Source organism: Chlorocebus sabaeus, chromosome X (genome assembly GCF_047675955.1).
Source record: "Chlorocebus sabaeus isolate Y175 chromosome X, mChlSab1.0.hap1, whole genome shotgun sequence".
Classification (NCBI taxonomy): Eukaryota; Metazoa; Chordata; class Mammalia; order Primates; family Cercopithecidae; genus Chlorocebus; species Chlorocebus sabaeus.
Genome location: NC_132933.1, coordinates 41,454,821 through 41,471,466, shown reverse-complemented (window position 1 = coordinate 41,471,466; position 16,646 = coordinate 41,454,821). Strand labels below are relative to the sequence as shown.

The following is a 16,646-nucleotide window of genomic DNA, read 5'->3' as shown; positions in this document are numbered from 1 at the left end:
ATTAAAAAAGAAATACTGTAAGAAATCATATAAGGAAAACTCCATTTATCTTGTCACTTGAACAGCATGCTGGTTTAGTATTGGGAGGGCTCTTGCCAGAGGACTGTGTTGTAACCCTGATGTGCTTTTCTGAGTGTCAAGCATATAAAGCAATGGGATTCACTCTTTGCCCATGTTTAAAATGCTAACCTTTGGCTCCCTTAGAAACTTTGGGAGGTAGAGGTATGAAATCCTCAAAGGGAAAGGAAGCTCATGGCCAAGGGTAAAGCATTTTCTTTAGGATACTTGGAATTTTTTTTCTGCCTCATTTTCTTCAATTTATTCTGAGTGTATCTATCTCAGAGGTAAATATAGAGAAGTTAGAAAGCGGGAAACCACATACTCTTGCCTTATTTTTTATTTTCATGAATCAGCATATGATCTTAAGGTGATTTTAATGTTCAGCTAGGCTTTTTGTATCTTCTCTTTTTAGCAGGGCTTTCTACTATAGGGACACTCTGGGAATGATAGTATGTAGGGATGACAATAATGAAATGGTTGTCCTCAAGGGGACTTTTGGCCTTTGATACACTTGGTAAGCAAACTATCATGGCTATACAATCAGCCCTCTGTATTGTGGGTTCTGCATCCATGGAGTCAACCAACTGTGGATCAAAAATATTTTTAAAATATTACATCTGTACTGAACATGTACAGACTTTTTATTCTTGTCATTATTCCCTAAACCAATATTGTAAAACAAACTATTTACATAGTATTTACATTGTATAAGGCATCATAAGTTATCTAGGTATGGCTTAAAGCAAGCTTGTCCAAACTGTGGCCCAGGACAGCTTTGAATACGGACCAACACAAATTCATAAACTTTCTTAAAATGTTATGAGATTTTTTTTTTTGCAATTTTCTTTAGCTCATCAGCTATCATTAGTGTTAGTGTATTTTATTTGTGGCCCAAGACAATTTTTCCAGTGTGGCCCTGGGAAGCCAAAAAATTGGATACCCCTGGTTTAAAGTGTATGAGGGAGGATGTGCATAGGTTATATGCAAATACTGCGCCATTTCATATCAGAGACTTAAGCATCCACAGGTTTTAGTATCTGTGGAAGATCCTGGAACTAGTCCTCTTTGTACACCAAGAGACAAACATATTGTGTTCTTGTTGATATCTTAACACTGGTTCTTATTCTGCTGGTGATGTGGAGGTTCCCGGAGCATCATTAGTCAGACCAAGAGTCTGAAGAAGGTCAAGAGTCTGAAGAAGGCCAAGAATCTGAAGAATCAGGTTCTTTTTTAAATTAAATAAAAATTTTTAACTTTTATTTTAAGTTCAAGGGTACCAGTGCAGGTTTGTTACATAGGTAAACCCATGTCATGGCGTGTTTGTTTTACAGATTATTTTATCACTTAGGTATTAAGTCTAGTATCCATTAACTGTTTTTCCTGATCCTCTCCCTCCTGCCACCCTCGACCCTCTGATAGGCCCCAGTGTGTGCTGTTCCCCTTTATGTGTCCATGTGTTCTCATCATTTGGCTCCCACTTATAAGTGAGAACATGTGGTATTTGGTTTTCTGTTCCTGTGTTAGTTTGCTAAGGATAATGACCTCCAGCTCAAACATTTCCCTGTAAAGGACATCATCTTGTTTTTATGGCTGCATAGTACTCCATAGTGTATATGCACCACATTTTCTTTATCCTATCTACCATTGATGGGCATTTAGATTGATTCTATGTCTTTGCTATTGTGAATAGTGCTGCAATGAACATAATGTGTGCATGTGTCTTTATGATAGAAGGATTTATATTCCTTTGGGTGCATACCTAGTAATGGGATTCCTGGGTCAAATGGTATTTCTGTCTTTAGGTCTTTGAGGAATTGCCACACTGTCTTCCACAATGGCTGAACTGATTTACACTCACACTAACAACGTATAAGCATTTCTTTTTCTCTGCAACTTCACTAGCATCTGTTATTTTCTGACTTTTTAATACTAGCCAAGAATTCAGATTCTTATTCTTGCTCTGCTACTAATCAGCTGTGCAATCTTGGCGAGTCAGTTACCCTCTTTGGTTCTTCATTTCCTCAAGTGTAAAATAGGTATAATCCTTGCTACAGAGGATTATTTTATTTATTTATTTTATTTTTGAGACAGAGTCTCACACTGTCGCCCTGGCTGGAGTGCAATGGTACGATCTCAGCTCACTGCAACCTCTGCCTACCAGGTTCAAGCAATTCTCCTGCCTCAGCCTCCAGAGTAGCTGGGATTATACGTGCCCACCACAACACCTGGCTAATTTTTTGTATTTTTAGTAGAGATGGGGTTTCACTATGCTGGCCAGGCTGGTCTTGAACTCCTGATCTCGTGATCCGCCTGCCCTGCCTTGGCCTCCCAAAGTTCTGAGATTACAGGCATGAGCCACCGCGCATGGCCACTACACAGGATTATTATAAGTTAATGTATGTGAACATAGTTGAGGATATAATTACCAGAAGTAAGAAACTATAAAATATTGGAATGAATTACCAAGGGATGCTATGAAATGTTATTTTGAAATCATTAAAAACAGAAGGGCCTTTCCTTTGCTGGACAGGCATTAAGCACATTTGCAGGCAGAGGGAAGCAATCTGTAATCTGTGATCATCTTTCCATGTGGTAAAATACACTAACCTGTTCTTTCTTGGCAAGCTGGCATTTGCCACAGAAACATAGAGGAGGCCACAACTGGTGCTTCGTCTTTCTCTTATCAAATTTCTGAGATATATTTCTGAAGTTAGGGACTAAATCCAGGCTAGGATGGTATGAAGTAAAAAGTACACAAAGATATCTGCATAATGCTCTCCTTCTTATCCAAATGATTCACAAAGGAATACTTGAAACTTTGAATTAGTTTGGGTGAAGTCACGCTAGACATAGGATAATGGGCCTTTATTGTCTTGTCTCAATGACCTTGCCGATTACTTTCCAAGTAAATGTTTCTAAGGATTTCATGCTTCGAAAGAATCATTGTCACAATACCAGGTGGAGGGCATGCTCTGTGTAACTGGCAGTATGTTGGAGGCATAGTCAATGTGTAGCTCACAATGTAGTTAGCTTTCACCAGGCCAGGAGTGGTGCATGTGAGCTACAGTCCCACCAAAGCTCAAAGCCAGAATAAGGAAGTGCTTCAGAGGAAGTTAGACTAGGAGGATTTGCTAATCCTCAAGGATTCTCTACAGTCTTTGATTGTCCTTAGGTCTCCTGAAAGGGTCATTGGTGAACTACAGCTTCAAGACAGTCTTGTTCCCTCACATTTTTACCCAAGCTCAAAGTCATCATCGAATATTGGTTCTAACTCTGAGATGAATTGTGTCTCTGGCATGTCTTTCCAGTTTTTGTAATGCCTGCAGCCATCTCTTCTCCTGCCTTCCACAGGTAGCTATTCACTAGTCATGATGTACCACATACTGTTTCCCAGATCCTGGAATTTCTCCAGTGCAATTATATTGGCTAACATTTATTAGGTGCTAATTATATACCAGACACCATTTAAAATTTGTTGTGCTAACTAACTAATGTAATTCTCACAACTGTCATTATCTTCATCTTACAGATGAGGAAACTGACACAAAGAGTAGCTTAGCAACCTTCTAGTTAGTAAGTGGTGAAGTTGAAATTCAAATACAGGTTTTGTGGTTTTTTTTTTTTTTTTGGATACCAGATCCTATCCTTATAACCACTGGTATCATTTTATATCTCTCCCAAAAAGCATATACAAACAAACAACCACAACTTTTTTTCCCCTCTCAGAAAGCTGAAGAAAGACTTGGAAATAGAACCCCTGTTCTTGTTACCTCCAAGCTCTGTTTTTATTTCCCTTATTTTAGACCCTGTCATCTGCACTGTAATATTTGAAAACCAAAAAAAATCTTTCTAGAAGTATTACATCTCTTTCCAGACTCTCTAAGGGCCTGGGAGCATCTCATAGTGGCCAAGCCTCAGGGACAAGCCTGTGTAGGGTCCTACCAGGTTAAGATTGAGTGTCTATCCTCATGTTCGAACAGTATTTTGAGGAAACACTGTATCTGTCTAGGAAAATAACCAAGATGTATTTTCAAAAGTGGTTGTTTTTCTCTACTAAGTTGTTTTTCTGAAGGGTAAGCCAGTCTGATTTTTCTCTGAAGCAATGAACAAATTTGGAGGAGGAAAGAAATTCAGTAGAGTTTGGTTTAAATTGACCATAAGGACATTTCCTACTCCCCCTTTTTTTAGTTTTAGTTTTGAATTTTTCATATATTTTCAAGAAGGGGCCATGTTTAGCTCCTCAGCTGCACAATTCTTTCCTTTCTTTCTTGATAAATTAAAGATGCTTCATGGGGATTTTTAAATGTCAGATCCTATAACAGGCAAATGCTGTATTGCACACAGTTATTTTTTTAAAGGCAAAAGTTTGTAGCTTTTTCAGAAAGAGTTTAAAGTGTAAATACTGTTTTTTGTTCATTTTATGAACAAAAGCCCCTAGAGATGCTTCTGTTATGTTAAAATTGTGAAAATTTGCCCTTTGTGGATAAAGTTCTCTTGACGTTTCCTCAAGGGGTGAAGAGGGCAATGAGAAGTTATATGTCTGTAGGCGTTTTTTTTAAAACAATCTATATCGAATGCATGTATCCAAATGTTACTGTAGCGTTGGAGAAGGGAGCACTATGGAAAAAAAATTTACCTGTTTGTAAATAGGAATCTGGCACCCACCCTCACTAAAGGTGCATTTTAATATTTCCCACATAACTGCCTCTGTTCTCCTTGGATATGAACTAATTTACCTTACCTAATACAAAGAAGCTTATCAACTATAAAGATAGACCCAGAGGATTTGGATTTCTTTGCTTTTTTTCCATCCTACTGTTAGACACTTATTGCCAATTTTCCAATTAGGAGCATTGCAAAATTGCCGGATAGGACCTTCAGCTAAAAGAAAAATGGTGACTTTTGATTAGTTGTGCAGACAGAAAATGTCAAAAGAGAGAGAGATTAATAAAAATTTAATGGGGTCAAAGATCTCAGTTACCAGATGGATAGTATGGCCTCTGCCTCAGGGGTCTTTATGAGCTACTTGTAAGATATAGGTTATCTCATCTTGTATCAATTAAAAACTCTGCCTAGCCATAAGGGTCTCTTGCCTTAGCACTGCCATGAAGTAGAGAGCCACACAGGCCAAAGGGACTCTCCCCTGCATATTCATACTTCATTCCATTTTCATTAACTTTGATGACTGGCTTGCTGAATCCTGGTAAGACTTTTATCACTGTCTTGCTGTCCTCATTAGTTTTTGTAGGATGGAGGCCTAAAATTTAAAAAATAAAACTATTTTTTTGAGGTATGGCATGCATATAGTAAACTGCACAAACTTTAAGGGTGCATATCAATGCTTTTGTTTTTTAACATATGTGATTATATCAAGATATAGAACATTCCCAGCACCCCAGAAGGCTTTCTCATATCCCTTCCGAGTCAATAACCCCCTACCCAGAGGTAACCACTTTGTTCACTTCTTTCCCATAGATTTGTGTGCCTGTTCTTGGATTTCATGTAAATGGAGTGATATGATAGCTAATTTTATGCATCTGGTTTATTTCAACATTCCTGTACCTGTATCTTGGTGGATATTTGTACACCCTTTGGTTATATACTTAGGAGTAGCATTCCAGGGTCATGTGATAGAGGTATGATTGGTTTTAGTAGATACTGCCAAATAGTTTTCCAAGGTAGTTGTACCAGTTAACAATTTCACCAGCAATCTATGAGAGTTCCAGTTGTTCCATGTTTTCAGTTCTTGGTATTGTCAGTCTTTTCCATTTTAGCTCTTCTGGTGGGTTTTGCATATCTCATTGTGGTTTTAATTTGCACTTCCCTGATGAGTAATAGTGATGAACACCTATTTATATGCTTATGAGCCATTTGGATATTCTCTTCTATGAAGTGCCGGTTCAATTCTTTTGTATTTTTTAAAAATTAGACTGATTATATTTTTCTTATTGATTTGTAGGAGTTTAAAAAATGTATGAGTGTAGTGGATATAAGTCCTTTGTTAGATATATATTGTGAATATTTTATCCCAGTCTGTGGTTGGCTTTTCATCCTCTTAAGGTGTAATTAATCTTTTCTTTCATAGTTAATGTTTTCTGTCCTATGGGAAATATTTGCCTACCTAAGATCATGAAGATTTTCTCTGGTGGCGTGATCTAGAAGCATTGTTGTTTTAACTTTCATATTTAGGCCTATGATTCATTTCAAATCATTATTGGTATTATTTTGGTATCTGGCATGAGGTAAGGGTCATGGTTCCATTGATTTGTCTGTCCTGGAGCCAGTACCATGCTGTCTTAATTTCTGTAGCTGTATAACTAGCCTTGATATCTGGTAGCATATGTCCTTCAATTTGTTCTTCCTGAAGATGTTTCAATATTACTAGCCCTTTATGTATCTTTATGCATTTTAGAATCATTTTGTCCAAATTGCCCTTTGGGAGTGGTTTTGATCTTTTTGACTCATTAGTTTTCCCTTTGTCCCTCTAACTTCAAAATCTAGGTAACCTTTTAAAGTGGAGACCGGTGGCCTGTTTGGGGCAGTTCCCCTCTAGAGGGAGAATTTGTCTCTGAAGTACCAGGAGACTGCAGGAGATTTTCCTGTGCCTTTCCTGCCCAGACACCAGCCCAGAACTCAGGTGACTTCAGGTAAGAAAAACTAGCCCTGCATTTTGGGCTTCTCAAGTTTCCAGCCCATTATTTTAGTGTCTCCCAACTGCCAAAAGTTATGCTCATTTCTCCTTTCCTCAGGAGAGTCCTTCTGCTTTACAGTCAAGCTTCATCTTCAACAGTGCCCAGAATTAGCAAATGTCCCAGGGAAGGAAAAAAGTCCGATTGTCAGTTCACTTAGAAAGGGCTCTTTGCTCTTTGAAATGTTGGTTAATCTCATCCTTGCTTATCGATTTAGCAATTTATCTTTTTTTTTTTTGGTGTGTGTGTGGGTGTTGTTTTTATTGTTGTTGTTGCAGGAGCGTTCACATCCTGTTTGGAAGCAAAGTCTGCAAATTGTTTAATAGGCTGAGCCTTGATACCCCCATCCCTCTCAGCTCTATCACAGGTAAGTAGTTTATGAACATTTGGGCCAATTCAGTAGGTCAGTGGAAGGATAGATAATGGATATATCCCTGAACCTCCCAGTCACAGATAGTGGGGATTTCCTAGGGGACTAATCTGCCTAAGTCACATTCAACTTGGAATTCAGCCAGTTTCTAGGGATAGCAAATGACATTAACATTCTCAGTTCTATTTCTGCTTAGGAGAATGAGATGTCAGCTCTGGCCCTGAATAAGGCAGATTTGCTCCTGTGGTCACCTAAATTTGTGCCCTCTAGCATAGGATATTAGAAGTCTGACCTGGGCTGATATCCACCTCTGCACCCTTACTTATATGCTCATGGGCAAATTACCGAATCTCTTTGATCCTCAGTTTTTCCACCTATAACTTCATGGGATGATTTTATTGTGAGGATTAAATATATCTCTAATCTCAACATTTGAAATACTAAATGCTTCAAAATCCAAAACGTTTTGAGCACCAACATGACACCTTTGCTTTCTGATGGTTTGGCGTACACAAACTTTGTTTAGTGCACAAGATTATTAAACATATTCTATAAAATTACATTCAGGCTATGTGTATAAGGTGTTTATAAAACATAGATGAATTTCATGTTTAGACTTGGGTTCCATTCCTAAGATATCTCATTATGTATATGCAAATACTCCAAAATCTGAAATCTAAACCACTTCTGGTACCAAGCATTTTGGATAAGGAATACTCAACCTGTAATATAAGAAAAGTGGATTTTACAGTCCTTGATACACAATAGGTCTCCCATTAATGTGACAATTTATTAGAAAATTTTTTATGGGCACATCATTGCATCTGACATATGCTTTCAGAGGTTGGGGATTGTGCTTGGTTACTTTTTTGAAGGGAGCAAAATTTACATATAGCGAAATGTACAAATTTTTAGAGTACCATTCAATGAGTTTTGATACATGCATACTCCTGTGTAACCCATGACCTTATCTAAACATGTTCACTACCATCACTCTAGAAAGTTCCTTTATGCCCCTTCCCAATCAGTTCCTACTCCCATAAATGCAACCACTATTCTGATTTTTTTTCTACATAGATTATTTTGCATTTTCTAAAATTGTGTATGGATGGAATCATACAGCATGTAATCTTTTGTGTCTGGCTTCTTTCATTAAGTATAATGTTGATTATTCCTCCATGTTGTTGTCCCTGTCAGTAGTGCCTTTCTTTTTATTGCTTATCAGTATCACGTTGTGTGACTATACCACAGTTTGCTTATTCATTCTCTTCTTGATAGATACCTGAGCTCTTCCTACTTTTTGGTGATTATGCATACAACTTCTATAGCTATTCTTGTAAAAGTCACTTTGTAAACTTTCACTTCTCTTGGGTAAATACCTAGGAGTGGAATTGCTGGGATATAGATAGGTATATGCTTAGTTTTATAGGAAACTGATGTTTTTCCAAAAACATAATACGATTTTATACTCCTACCAGTAGTATAAATGTGTGTGAGAATTCTGGTTCCTCTACATCTTTGTCAATATTTGATGTTATCAGTCTTTAATTTTAGCCAATCTACTGAGTGTATTGTGGTATCTTAATGTGATGTCAATTTGCATTTCTTTGATTACTAATAATGTTGAGGATGTTTTCATGTGCTTATTAGCTCTTCATTTGAATTGTCTGTTCCGATCTTTTGACCATTTTTAAGTTGGGTTGTTCGTCTTTTTATTATTGAGTTGTAGGGGTTCTTTATATATATATGTATAGACACACACATATATATAAATATATATCTGACAGTGAACTTTCAACCAGAATATATATATTCTGTTATATATTTATGTTGTATACATATGTTATATATTTTCAACCAGAATATGTATATTCTGGTTGAAAGTTCATTGTCAGATATATATTTTGTGAATATTTTCTCTCAGTCTTTGGGTTACCTGTTCATTTTATTAACTGTATGTTTTGATGAGTTGGTCCATTTTTGTATCCCCTGTTTCCCACATGCATGATTGAAGCTTGATAATATTTACTGAATGAATGTGCTGAAAGTTGTTCCTCCCTCCCTCCTTCCATTATTTCGTTTTTTTCAAAGACACTTACTGATTACATACTATGCTGGCAAGCACTCTTCTGTTCTTTGGGGATATACCAGAAAACAAAACAGACAGATTTCTTTTTTTTTCTTTTTTTTTTTTTTTTTTGAGACGGAGTCTGGCTCTGTCACCCAGGCTGGAGTGCAGTGGCCGGATCTCTGCTCACCGCAAGCTCCTCCTCCCGGGTTTACGCCATTCTCCTGCCTCAGCCTCTGGAGTAGCTGGGACTACAGGCGCCCGCCACCTCGCCTGGCTAGTTTTTTGTACTTTTTAGTAGAGACGGGGTTTCACCGTGTTAGCCAGGATGGTCTCGATCTCCTGACCTCGTGATCCGCCCGTCTCGGCCTCCCAAAGTGCTGGGATTACAGGCTTGAGCCACCGCGCCCGGCCAAAACAGACAGATTTCTTAGTCTCATGACAATTACATTTTAGTCTATATGTATGTAGGGGTAAGGTGAGAGACAGAAAAACAAATAATTAAACAAGAAAATATGAGCTAGCTATAGATACCATCATGCAAAAATGAAATTTGTGTGTAATGGGAAAGGGATGATTAGGGGCTTTACCCAGGTTGAGGGGTAAGAAATCTGAGGAGGTGATATTAAAGTAGATATCAGAATGACCCGAAGTCCCCACTCCTCCCCCACCAAGGAGAAAGGAATCCCAGGCAGAGGATATAGCTAATAAAAAGTCCCTTAAAGTGAGTTAAGGCTAGGCATAAACTATCCAAAATACCCCTGTAGGCTAGCTGAGGTGTCCAGAGTTGGTTGCTTTGGAAATTACCAAAACTGGCATAAGCTGATGCTACACTGTTACTCTTTCTTATTATTGGAATACTTAGCAGTTTCTTCAAGTTTCTTCTTGCCCTCCCCTCACCCTCTAGTTGCTAAGTTCTGAGATGGTTTGAGAATAAAAATGGTGGATCAGCTAATACAAGGGTCAAGAAAGTTAAGGCAAGGTCACTAATTGTTTTTCCCATCAAAAGCGACTGAGTCCCCCACCCCACAAAAAAAATCAAGGGCCACATAAAGTAATAAGTAACTACATTTGTCTTATAAGAGAGCAAAATATGGAATGTTCTACCTCTCTGCTTTTTATGTTTAGGTTGTGTAATGTACAACTCAATACATACAATAAAAATTTGATGAATCAAATATAATTTATTCCAGTTTTTTCCCAGTTTTAGGAGAGAGATACAAGAAAAGATGATGGAAAAGGGTAAGAGTAGATGGAGATAGAGAGGGTGTGAAATAGAATGAAACACATAGGTGAATAAATGGAAGCATATTGACCAAGAGGAGGAATAAAAGAGTCCCAGAGGAAGATAGAGAAGTTGAGAAAAAAAACTGGGTGAATGGGAAGTCAGAAGTTAAATAGGTTTTGTGTGAGGGTGTTCCTGTCATCTTCTTGTGCCTTTGGGCTGTATATACCATATAGTAGTTATTGCTTCCTTTGAAAAATGTGATGGTGCTCTCTAACAATATTTAACACACATCTTTCTTCCGTGTTTTCCTTCTGATGAGCTGATGCATGTTCTAAATAAATGCCGAATTCCTTTCCTTGATTTCTCTCCATATTTTCTTTCATGAGACGTTTTTCTCTTAAACAAACAGATCCTTTGAATTAATAAAACAAACTGCTCTGCCTCTAGTACCCATTCTCCTATATTCCATATGGAAAGTTGCCTCCAACAAAATCGTGCCTTCTCGTCATTATTGTTGTGACCCTTATCATCAGGGCAAACCCCATGTCTACTGGTAGGATTTGGGACAAAAAAAAATGTAGTGATCTTACAGGATTTATACTAAGTGGAGATAGTATACAACTGAGTGGGTCGAAAAAGGTCCTGTGGAGACCAGCAAGCTCTATGTGCAAATCACAGACCATCTGGCTGATGATTTTCTGTACTCCAATAAATATCCAAGGATTACAGTCAGCTGAAAGTGAAGTCTCTGGCTTGCTGGGCCCCACTCTGGTCAGAACTGCTGAAAACTGGGCAATAATAGACTTGGTAGAATCCTAAAGGAGTTATATAGATGACTACCTCCTAAGGCTTTCAACTAGGAAAAGCCTGACTGGAGCTGGAGAAAGAAAGTTAGCCCAATTTGCAGAATTAATAGCCAGAAATTTAACATGTAGATATAACCAAGAAAAAAAAAAACTGGCCAAAGGTACATAGCTACACTGATCAGCCATACAGAACTGGACTATTGCAGGAAATACAATCTGGTGAAGGGAGATATGAAAATAAATTTGTGAAAGGAATTTAGAAATTCTTATAAAGACATGTATCAGCTCATCAGAATGGAAAAGCAGAAGAATCTATTTGGAATGAGAGGGGAGATAATCTAGGCCCCCAAAACTAATGTAGACCCTGAAGTTTTGGGGACTCTAAGTTTCAACTCAGCTCCCTTTTCAGTTCAATTTAAGGTTGTAGGATGGGCTTGTGAAACCTCAGGGCATGTGGGCATGTATGTACCAGGTTAGTAGAGAAGAAAGAGTTAGAAAAACAGAATCAAATAAAAAAGTGAGTAAGAAATATGAGATATGTCAAAATACTAAAAACTTCCTGCATCCTCAACAGGTTCACTTTAAGTGTGGTGGGGAGTGGTAAACCAGACAAATGTAGCAGGTAGATTATATTGAGTCAATATCTAGATTTTCAAACAAATAATATTGCCTTATACAAGTATATACTTACTCAGAAAGTGGGTTTGCAAAGAGCCCACCAGAAATGCAGATGAAAATAGTACAACCATAGCTTTAGATAAAGTTGGAAGAATGAGCTGCTAGATATGGAAGAGGGGCAGTAATAGGAAATTATTAAGGAACTAGTTTTATAACTGAAATTCTCCAAAGTTTGGCAAAATACAGAGAACATAGGACTTTTATTTACCATAAACTCCCCAGGCTTCAGGGCATCTGGAAATTTTAATGAATGGATTCCAAAAAACACAGAAAGAATTCAGCAGCACCAGATATAAATGGCAATGAGGCAAAGGTGCTAATAATTGACAGACCCTGAGTGAGTGTATCCTTCCTCAAATGAGATGTTCAGGAAAGACAGACAAACTGCCTATGCTTACTTTTCTACCAAATCTCTTAACAAGAGATAAAGACCATGAGGTTTTCAAAGGAAAGAGAAGTAGTAGAGCCTCACAAGGCCAGCAACAAAGGAGGGGCTATAGTTAGACATATCATTTCAACCTTAACGGCAATTCTTGATGGGGTAACCAGTAGCTGTAGCCTGTAGGATGGATAAAGGCTCAAAGACACTAATCTTTATATCTCTCTCTTTTTTATTATTAGGTCTGCTTTGCTGTTTTCTCTTGGCTGTGACAGTTCGCCTGATGGTCATTATAATAGCAGTTCACCACTAGTACAAACAAGAGTACCATATATAAATTCTGTGCACGGTTTACCAACATTATCAAAAAGTTCTATTGTTCTACTGTTCTCATTCTGTACTTGATCAGCATCATAATCATATCAACATCTTAATTTCTGGCCTAAACCAACCACAGAACCTTTGTTAGCCCCTTATACTATCCATTGTCACCGAGAGTCCATTTGCTAGAGCTTGTAGTGATATTTTATCTATTTAGAAGAGCACTGCAGCATGGATTCTGTGTCAGTTCCTGTACTCATTGATGGACTTGTTGCTTGTGTAGCCCAGTTAATAAGAATAGCTGATGAGCTTTTACAATTCATTATACAAGTACAAGAAGTTCCTTATGTAGAAGAAAATGGTAGAGCAGAAGAGACTGAAGCAGATGCACCTCTTCCTGAGGAGCCTTCGCTACCAGATCTCCCTGATCTCTCAGACTTAGACTCAATACTTACACCAAGAGAGGATGAAGACCTAATGTTTGATATAGATCAGGCTATGTTAGACATGGATAACTTATATGAAGATACAGTCTCTGGTATAAATGATGACTTAACAAGTGACTAAGACCCAATTTCTGCCCCCGCCCCCAGGGATGTGAAAACTGATCATTTCTCTGTTTCAATATATTCTTATTTTCTGTATATTAGCAATATGTGTTTTCTCACAGTTCTGCACATTTTCATTACTAATAACCCATATAACAAGTAAGATTTGATTTACTTCTAGCAAAAGCTGATCTTTTTTTCCTCTTTGTTGTTATTCAAAAAGTTCTGGCTTTTGCCATGTAGGTCTCCCTTTACCTGTACTTACTGTCATGCTAGAATTTCTGATGATGGGAGCAAACAATAGTAAAGAAAAGAAATTCCTCACCTAATTATGGAAGGGAGAACTGACAAACTCTATCACATCTTGGGACTAATTTCACTGCTCTCCAATGAATGGAAATGAAAAGGGGAATATCCCCCAGGGTAGCATCACAGTAAATGAATACATTCACATTAACAAGACAATGTTGGGATGCTTTTATTTGAAAGGATATAACTCCTAACTTATCCTTTTAGAGAGCATGTGTCCAACTAAAAATGCTATAGCAGACTAAGGGAGGTAATTTTAAAAGAGCACTATCTACCAGATAATAAAAGTGCAGAAGGGTTTTCAAATGACTGTTGCCAAGGAGAAAACTGAAAAAGCTGGGACCAAGAGTTCCAATGCAGGACTGTTCTTGCACATTCTGACCACATTGCAGCTACTTTGCACTGTTATTCCCCAAATGGAAAAGGCACACTATACCAAATAATCAGAGAGAGAAGTAATAGAAGGGCTAAGGAAAGCCCTACAAGGATTATTCACCAATGGAAAGACAAACACTCACCATATTGGACTAGATATCTGTGGACTAGATATAGTCCTTAGGCACCAAAGCAGGACGATGCTACAACCTCATAATATGTGGAGCTGGCGGGCCCCTTGTTTGCCTGGGTCACCTGGACAGATTGTACTGTAGTGGTACCTCAGGAACTAGACAAGATATATTCCAGTGTTTGCCTTGATTCTGTAATTGTATGTAATTTATCCGCACTGGATGTGGATAAAATATATCTTCCTGAATACAGCTTAATTTAAAAAGAATGGTTAATAGGCTTATTACAGTGAATCTGCTGCAACCTCAGCCTAGAAATATTTACTGTTGAGAGATAGGTACAGTAATGAATTTAGATAAAATATGGGTTGGTATTTAGCCACAATAATTTTGCATATGCCAGAAGGGGAAAATGGAATAGCTGAAGGACCCACAAATCAAAACAGAAAGAGACAAAATAAATATGCAGGAAATTTACTGACCATATCAATTGCATGCCATACAGTACCCTCATTTTTATTTGGAAAAATAGCTACCTTTTAGACAAGCCCATGGACACTATGGTCCTCCTTCCTAGAGAATGACCATTGCATCTCATGACATGGGCAACAACTAGGTAAAGATATAAAGGTATATCACTAGACAATGTGTTATATACAAACTGCAAAGAAATGAGATGTAGAAGGAAATCCACACTGGTGGAAATTGGACTATAGCAATTCACATAAAGGCCTAAAGCATATAGTCAAAAGGATTAAAACGATATTTAACACAGATGACTTCAGAGCTAATCTTTGCAAATCAGAATTTATGAAACTATTCAACATATTAATATGAGAACTTTCTACAATAGACTACTATGTGAAAGGATTGATAAGAGTAGGTGAAGATTCAGGAGACTTAGAGGAGCAAAGAAAAACACAAATAGGAAAAATAAAAAGTATATCATAAAACAACAACTGGATAATTAAAATCCACATGGGATAGCAGATTGAGGGATTTTACTGCCACAATCACTGGACAAACTGAATCTTACTATCTCGCTTTCCCAGTATAGGGGACTGTAGATATGCAGTTATGTCAAAAATGGCAAATGATGGAGTACAAAGTGACTATGCCAAATTAACCTAAATAGAGTAGTAGGAAAGCAAGGTGAAACAGTTTATCACTCCATTCCATTAGGAACAGTTTTACTAGAAAGATTAGTGATAATAGTTAAACAAGAAAAGTTATACATTTAGTAAATAAGAATAAAAATATGAGAACTAGATAAAAGTTAAAGGAACCTTTGCTTTAATTATAGCTTCAGAAACAGCCAGGGAAGATACACACTCCCCACAAGGATTTTGGACTTTAGGAAACTGGGCTATAATTTTGTGTCACAATAAAACTCAAAGCATAAATACCTGGACAATATCAGAGAACATATCCAAGGAGAAGCCACCAGTCCGCTACAAATTTTATTTGGTGAGCAGTTTAACTGTGGCAGGACAGACCTGGTGCTCTTAAACATGATAGATCCCAAAGGGTAGCTATTCCTCTGAGTAGAACTTTGGAATATGGACTTTATAACAATTCTACAACAGATTAATGTAAGCTTGTTAAAACTGTTAGTGTATTGTAAGAGAACACAAGTAACCATACTAACTCAAGGAGGTTATGAAACTACATCAAGAGAGATCTGTGAGACTACTCTAGACCTTGAAACAGGACAAAGATTTGAACCAGCCCATAAGACAGCCCGTAATGTTTAATATAGTTCTTAGGCATCAAAGCAGGACGATGCTACAACCTCATAATATGTGGAGCTGGCGGGCCCCTTGTTTGCCTGGGTCACCTGGACAGATTGTACTGTAATGGTACCTCAGGAACTAGATAAGATATATTCCAGTGTTTGCCTTGATTCTGTAATTGTATGCGCTTAAGGATTGTTAAGATATGACCCCTGCCCCAAGGAATAGATTGTTGTATTAAGTATGTTTTCTCTATGGAACAGAATTAGAGAATAGTGAAAAGAAATGTTTAGGAAATAAGACAATACTTAGGAACAAGAACTAGCGGGGATGGTGTTTTCAGGAGAGAGAAGCAAATTAATAAATTGTCAACAGTTATGCGACTGTTTACGATGGAAAGCCATGATATGGAGTTAGTTTCTAAACAGGTTTATGACCAAAGCCCTGTTTTTGTCTTCTGCAAATTAGCCAACCCTATGATGTTGCTATAAATAGCTGGTAGGCGATTGACATAAGTCATGTATCTGAAAGCTCAATTAGATGGAGAATTATTAACTAGTTTAGTCCACTGATTGGATATCTCTGACTGAAATCCTGCATCTCCTCCAGGAGAATGGAGTGAGTGGCTGATCCTTTATGCAAATTAGCCCTTTTCTGTATCTTCTTAAGACCAATGCTAAAGCCAATTATTATATAGCATGGCAGAAAAGAGAGGGGCTCATCATTCTGAGACAAGCTTAAAGGTGTGAAAATCAAGGAAGATAGGCTGGTAGATGGCATTAGATTAGGTAGTACAAGTTTTCATCCTGATTTGCTTGGGCTAAAATATGTGGGGAGTTGTGCCTATATAAATTCTTATGTGTGTTGATTACTGCTAGTTATTATCTTATGATTGTTTACAATCTGTATTAGCTATTGATCTAAACCATTTTATTGTTTTCTTTCAAGAGA

At 37.6% G+C, this 16,646-nt stretch overlaps 2 protein-coding genes across 2 annotated transcripts in view; one reads left to right on the top strand and one right to left on the bottom strand.

Annotated features, from left to right (window-relative positions):
* Nucleotides 1–16,646, bottom strand: part of TRPC5 (transient receptor potential cation channel subfamily C member 5) — a 327,735-nt gene that overhangs the window by 128,006 nt on the left and 183,083 nt on the right. The window lies entirely within an intron of this gene.
* On the top strand, nucleotides 6,566–16,636 carry TRPC5OS (TRPC5 opposite strand). Its single transcript, XM_007992609.3, has 3 exons — nucleotides 6,566–6,707; nucleotides 7,028–7,116; nucleotides 12,521–16,636. The coding sequence occupies exon 3, from the start codon at nucleotides 12,831–12,833 to the stop codon at nucleotides 13,164–13,166; it is 336 nt and encodes a 111-aa protein (XP_007990800.1). The 5' UTR covers nucleotides 6,566–6,707; nucleotides 7,028–7,116; nucleotides 12,521–12,830; the 3' UTR covers nucleotides 13,167–16,636.

Bases quoted from the DNA above. Each gene is read 5' to 3' on its own strand.
- TRPC5OS (XM_007992609.3), top strand. From the start codon at position 12,831: ATGGATTCTGTGTCAGTTCCTGTACTCATTGATGGACTTGTTGCTTGT.